At 48.5% G+C, this 6,424-nt stretch overlaps 1 protein-coding gene across 1 annotated transcript; it reads right to left on the reverse strand.

Annotated features, from left to right (window-relative positions):
- Window positions 1–1,666: 1,666 nt before the first annotated feature.
- On the reverse strand, window positions 1,667–3,163 carry LOC123081904 (late embryogenesis abundant protein 1). Its single transcript, XM_044504413.1, has 2 exons — window positions 2,328–3,163; window positions 1,667–2,237 (listed from the first exon to the last, which is right to left on the reverse strand). Exons 1-2 carry the CDS (start codon window positions 3,080–3,082, stop codon window positions 1,937–1,939), a joined length of 1,056 nt encoding a protein of 351 aa, XP_044360348.1. The 5' UTR covers window positions 3,083–3,163; the 3' UTR covers window positions 1,667–1,936.
- Between the last annotated feature and the right edge of the window lie 3,261 nt (window positions 3,164–6,424).

Genomic DNA, 6,424 nt, shown 5'->3' on the forward strand with positions numbered 1-6,424 from the left:
GCATTGCAGTTGTAGGAAATTTTGTAGTTTTGGTGTTTACGTGGAAGTAGTGTAAGTAGAAGCACACATCATATGGTATCATGATTGCTGCCGGTACGATGGAATCTGAAGTTATTTTGTAACATGGTGTAAGAGCAACTCTAGCAGACCCTGTATCCCGCCCCGAGCCACAAAATAACCTCAAAATGCGGGTCGAGGGAAAAACCTGTCCGATCAGACCCTGTATCCCGCCTCGACCCGCAAATTTTTTTAAAGGGTGCGGCAAAATCTCGGCCCCGACCCACGTATTCGTGGGTTTCCCCCTCACCGTTGCGGTGCCCGCACATAAGCGAAAGCAATTGGTGGGGGGAGGGCGGGGGGCATTTCAGCCCGCGCTTTCCCACCAACACCTCCCCTCTCCCCCTCGCGCCGTCGCCGGACCGCCGCCCAAGATTCCGACAAGAGCAGCCGGCAGGAGCTCGCCAAAAGGCCGCCACACGCACGAGGCCTCCCGGGCCGCCAAATTTGCGGATCTGTGGACCTTCATCGCTACCCGCCGGATTTAGCTTTTCCGGTCACCGGTGACTTCGCCAAGTGATGAAGTGGTCGGGGAGCATCTCCCGCAGTCCCGGTAAGGGCGCATCGCCGCATGCAGGTACGGGTTCGTCCTCCCGGCGCCGCCGACGATTTGCGGGCATGGATTCGTCCGGCCATTCACCTGGCTCGGCGCTTGTGCAGCAGCTCTGTGGCTCGCTGATGTCGCTCATATACTGCGACGACTGCATGCGGACAATGCTGCGGCTAATTTCGGACACATCGAAGCACCCCGAATAGGTGTTCTTCAAATGCGAAAACGACGGGGTACATGCACTTGTTGTAGCTCATTTTGATAGCTCATTCTTTGGTTTAATCGCGGTAGCTCATTTCGAACATGCTCATTCATGTATGTAGGAAGATGGATGCTCGTTTTGATTTTGGAAAGACGAATACATTGATTTATTGATAGAAGAAACTTAATAAACATTGACGCAATGATACAGCTGCATGTACAACTAGAAGGGAAGTCACGTCTATTTATTTGTGACCAACTGTTCTTTCTGTCACCACGGGTGTCGTCTAGCACCACGGGTGTCATCTAGTGATAGGAAATTTGTGACCAACTGTTCTTTCTGTCATTTCAGGAATGATAGGAAATATGCGTTGAGAGTTTTTTTTTGGGAGAATTTGCGTTGGAGATGCCCGAACTATCACCGTTTCCTTCGTACAAGGGCCAATTGTTCTTTCTGTCATTTCGGGAATGATAGGAAGTGTTGAATTGCTACACTGTCGGAAGAGAAGCCAAAGAGGCTGCTCACAATATATAGCTTATGATCATGATGTCTTTTCTAATTGGGCCGATGAATTCTCTGGTTTTCTTTTTTGCAGGGGGGAATTCTCTGATTTTCTTGGTAAGCTCCTTTCGTGAAGGATGTACTGCTATTATCAGATCAATGAAGTAGTAGCTAGCCATGAGGGCATCCCCTCCCTAAAGGAAAAATACCGATCGTGCACGCCTCGGTGCACACAACACACACACACGCGTAGACTAGTCTCGACTCCTGAGGTAGACAGACACCAATACGAGGCGCCAGACTCACGCAGACAGTACACACAGGGCATGCAAAAACTCGTACTAAGACACCGGAGATTGTAAAACAAAGCAGTAGAGCATTTACGATTCACCAAACTAAGGGACGCACACACTACTTAGACAAAGGCAGTAGTAAAAGGAACTTGATCCTCAAAAAAAGTAAAAAGGAAATTGAAAACGAAGGTTCTACTGGAGCTCCACTAGGAGTTAAAAGTTTATTGTCGCCGCCATGCTCGGAGTGACGGCATGGATGGCACGAGAACGCGATACGTGTGCACGTCGCACCGAAGACGCGCCCGCGGTCGGTCACGTGGGACGCCCGGCCGCTCACATCTTGCCCTTGCGGTGGGCGCAGGAGGAGCCGACGCACCCTTCCACGCACTTCTCAACGCACTTGTCCACCCGCTCCGCCGCGCGCTCCTTGGCCAGCCGGTCCTTCTCCTCGAAGTACACGGACGCCGCCTTCTCCGCCGCGCGCTCCTTCACCGCGCGCTCGTCCTCGCTGCCCAGCCGGAGGCCGTGCCCTCCGGCGTCGTGCTGCTGCGTGCCCGAGCCAACCGTCAGCTTCTCCTTGATCGCGCCCGTCATGTTGCCCAGCGCCCCGAACAGACCGGTCCCTTGCTGACCCCTGCGTGCGCATCAACACGAAAAATGTGTACGATGTGAGTCCTAGTTTGACTTGTGTGCAAGTTAATGAGTCGAGACTTGAGTGGCATACCTATCGGCATCGTGGGTCTGCGTGGTCGCCATGGACCTGTCCCTGGCTTCCTGCGCGGTCCCCTTGGTGGCGTCCGTGTACTCGCCGGCCTTCTGCTGTGTCACGTCCTTGGCCTGCCTCGCCTTCTCGGCGGCGGCGTCCTTCGTCTGGTGGGCCTTCTGCATGGTGCTGTCCTTGGCCTCCTGCGTCTTCCCGGCCAAGGCGTCCTTGTACTCTCCCAGCTTGTTCTTGGTAGCCTCAGCGGTCTCGTTCGTCTTCTGCGCCACGGTGTCCTTGGCCTCCGTCGCCTTCTCGACGGTGCAGTCCTTGGCCTCGCCGAGCTTGTTCCTGGTGGCCTCCGCGGTCTCGCTCGTCTTGTGCGCGACGCTGTCGTTGGTCTCCTTGGCCTTCTCGGCGGTGTAGTCCTTGTACTCGCCCATCGTGTTCCCGGTGGCGTCCGCCGCCTGGTAGGTCTTGTCGGCGGCGGTGTCCTTGGCGCCGCCGAACGTGCGGCCGACCGCGCTGGCCAGGGACTTGGCGCCCTCCTGCATGCTCCCCAGGATGCCGCCGCCGCCGCTCGGGTGCTCGGCGTAGGCACCGCCGCCCAGTGCGCCGTGCTCGCGGTCCGCGCGGGCGCGCGCGATCTCGTCCGCCGCGCGTCGCGCGTCCATCTCCGCCTGCATCACCCGCTCGTCCCGCGCGCGCGCGATCTCGTCCGCCGCGCGGCGAGCGTCGGCCTCGGCCCTCGCCTCGCGCTGGTCTTGCCTCGACGACATGGTCGCGCGCTGTGGTCGAACTTCTCTGGAACTTGCTCGCTCGTGCTAGTGCTGTAGTGTTGGCTGTAGTGTTGCAGTACACAAGTGACTGAGCTAGCGTTTGTGAAAGTGTGTATATACTCCTCGGCGAGTAATGCGAGGGTGACACGTACGTCTGGGAGGTGGACGCGTGTGCCTCGTGTTGGAAGACAGGGCCTGCTGACACATGCGTTTGAAGCGGACACGTGCCTCCGGGGGGAGGCGACGTCGTCGCTGAGCTGCTTCCATGGGCTTCTACTGTTGCCTTGTGGATGGTACGGGGAAGTGCGTGCGCAGTGAGTGTGTGGATAGGATTGCAGGGAGCGACTGTGTGTCGCTTAATGTGGGCGTGAAACTTAGCAGTATGTGACGCTGCTTCCTTCCCTTCCCTTTGATCGCCTTTTGTTTTGATTTCCTTCTTTTTAATTTTATTTGTATTTTCAAATATTCTAAACATTAATATTTATATTTAAAATGTTTATGTAGTGCTAAAAGAATGTTCGCGCAACTTTTAGAAGGTGTTGATGGGCATTCAAAATATACATTAAAAATATTCACATGTTCCAAAAGAATGTTCATGATATTAAATAAATATATTTATATAATGCAAAACAGATGTTCAGGTAATAAACAGACAATGTTTTGTACCAACAAAAAAAATGTACGTGACACTTCAAAAAATATTCACGCATTTTTAAAATGTGCTCATCACATTTAAAAAAATTAACATGGTGTAAAAAAATGTTCACTACGTTTTAAAAAGTTTCATGCAATTAAAAATATGTTCAACGTGTATTTGAAAAACTTTTAACACATACTAAGAAATATGTTCAAAAATATATATTTGAAAAATGTACATCATATATTTTTGAAAAATGTTTAACATATATTTTATTTGAACAATAGGAGTTACCCCGCCCCCTTTTATTAAAAAGAAGGAACAGCTAGGAAAATGCATCCTTACACAGGACTCGATCACACCTTCAAATATGGCACAATCTTTTCACCAAAATAGATAGAGCAAGCAACATAGCGGTGAGAAGGAAGGATCCACCACCATGTAATAGATTTCTCAACATTGTTGGCGTCGTCTATTCACTAGTCAGCGCTCCACGAGGGATCATGGCCAAGCTATCATCGGGAGAAAGGGCACCCTGAGCATTGACGTAGAGAACTTTCAACTGATATAGCAAAGAGCTCACCCGACCCAAGATGCATTTTAGACTCCGACAAACCCTTCCCTACAACAACAACAACGACGACGACAACAATAACAACGACAACAAAGCTTCGTTTGGGTACCCTTGTGGAAACCCTAGAAACAATATATCTCTTAGTTTGTTGAAAACCAATGAAATCATGTCTAGTTTTGAAAATAGTATCACCTAAGCACTGCACTTTGCCAGATTGACCCAAACCTCTAATATTCCATATAATACATATCATGATATCCCAAATGGGTGAGACAAACCACAAGGTTTTGTTTTAGTTAAAATAGCAGGTGATTTCTCTAAAAGACCTGCAGTGCTAACTGGATTGAAGGGAAAAGATCTAGCAGGGGTGTTAAATTCTATCATAGAGCAGAATCCAAATTATCAGGTAAGGCAACTTCAGGATTAACATTAGCGAAAGCTAAATAGAGCTCTTTTTCTTCTTCAAAAACACCAGAGATAATATGTTGTTTACTATGATCATTATCACCAAAAGATAAATCAACTTGTTCAATTTGTTTCATAAGAATATCATTACTAAGAATAGTAACATAGTTACCTCTAAAGGTAGTTGGGACCTCAAGATTTTTCTTCCTCTGGTAGGCAGTAGCCTTGGCCATAATGTTGATATTTCCATGAGTCCTAGTGTTAGGCTTCTAAACCAATATAGGTCCCCACTTTTTATGGGAAGGACCAACATCGATTTTAAGATTCTTGTCAAACACATCCTCAAGAGGCATCATTAGTGATCCTTTGCAATTTCCCATATTCAACGTTTCCACAGTTTTAGGAAGTAGTTTATCCACTTCTTGCATCATATCACCATCATTGTCCTCATTAGATTTAACCACATATAGTGATTTAAGCATGTCAGAACAGTAGACCAATGGTGTATACTATGTTCTATACATCATATCACCATCATTTACCTCAAGTGAATGATCTAAGGTTTATCAATCTGCGAGAGGTGTTGTATGAAGGTGGGTCTCTCTCAAACAACCCTGCAATCAAAATACAAAGAGTCTCCTGTGTTCCCAACACACCCAACACAATTGTCAATTATATAGGTGCACTAGTTCGATGAAGAGATGATAATAGATGTTTAATATGGATGGTAGAAATAGCCTTTTATATTATGAACAAATAAAAAAATCAAGGTAGCAAGTAACAAAAGTGAGTAAAATGGTGTCTCAAACTCTCAATACTAGGAAACAAGGCCTAGGATTCATACTTTCGCTAGTGCTAACTCTCAACAACATTAGCATAATTGAACCACATGGTAATCCCTCAAAGTGCAGCAAAGAATCACTCCAAATCCATTCTATCGGAGAAAGTAGGATGAAATCACATAGGTAGCGAACCACCTCAACTATTGAGCCCCCTCCCCCCCAAAGTTTCACAGATAGTCCTAGAGATCAAATTACGACAACACCATATGATACTACCATTCAACCTTTATGCTTAGAGTACTACCAATGTCACCACGGGTGAGGGAGTCCTGGATTAGGGGGTCTCCGGACAGTCGGACTATCTCCATTGGCTGGGCTGTTAGACTATGAAGATACAAGATTGAAGACTTCGTCTCGTGTTCGGATGGGACTCTACTTGGCGTGGAAGGCAAGCTAGGCAATACAGATATGGATATCTCCTCCTTTGTAACCGACCTTGTGTAACCCTAACCCTCTCCGGTGTCTATATAAACCGAGGGGTTTAGGTCCGTAGGACAACAACCATAACATACAATCATACCATAGGCTAGCTTCTAGGGTTTAGCCTCTCTGATCTCGTGGTAGATCTACTCCTGTACTACCCATATCATCAATATTAATCAAGCAGGACGTAGGGTTTTACCTCCATCAAGAGGGTCCGAACCTGGGTAAAACATCGTGTCCCCTGCCTCCTGTTACCATCCGGCCTAGACGCACAGTTCGGGACCCCCTACCCGAGATCCGCCGGTTTTGACACCGACATTGGTGCTTTCATTGAGAGTTCCTCTGTGCCGCCGCCGTTAGGCTTGATGGCTCCTACTATCATCGATAGCGATGTGGTCCAGGGTGAGACTTTTCTCCCCCGACAAATCTTCGTATTCGGCGGCTTTGCACTGCGGGCTAAT

This window comes from Triticum aestivum, chromosome 4A, assembly GCF_018294505.1.
Source record: "Triticum aestivum cultivar Chinese Spring chromosome 4A, IWGSC CS RefSeq v2.1, whole genome shotgun sequence".
NCBI classification, from domain to species: domain Eukaryota; kingdom Viridiplantae; phylum Streptophyta; class Magnoliopsida; order Poales; family Poaceae; genus Triticum; species Triticum aestivum.

Excerpts from the sequence above, each read along its gene's own strand:
- LOC123081904 (XM_044504413.1), bottom strand. The coding sequence starts at position 3,082 with ATGTCGTCGAGGCAAGACCAGCGCGAGGCGAGGGCCGAGGCCGACGCT. Across the intron at positions 2,238-2,327 it reads CAGACCCACGATGCCGATAG|GGGTCAGCAAGGGACCGGTC; the intron begins GTATGCCACTCA and ends ATGCGCACGCAG.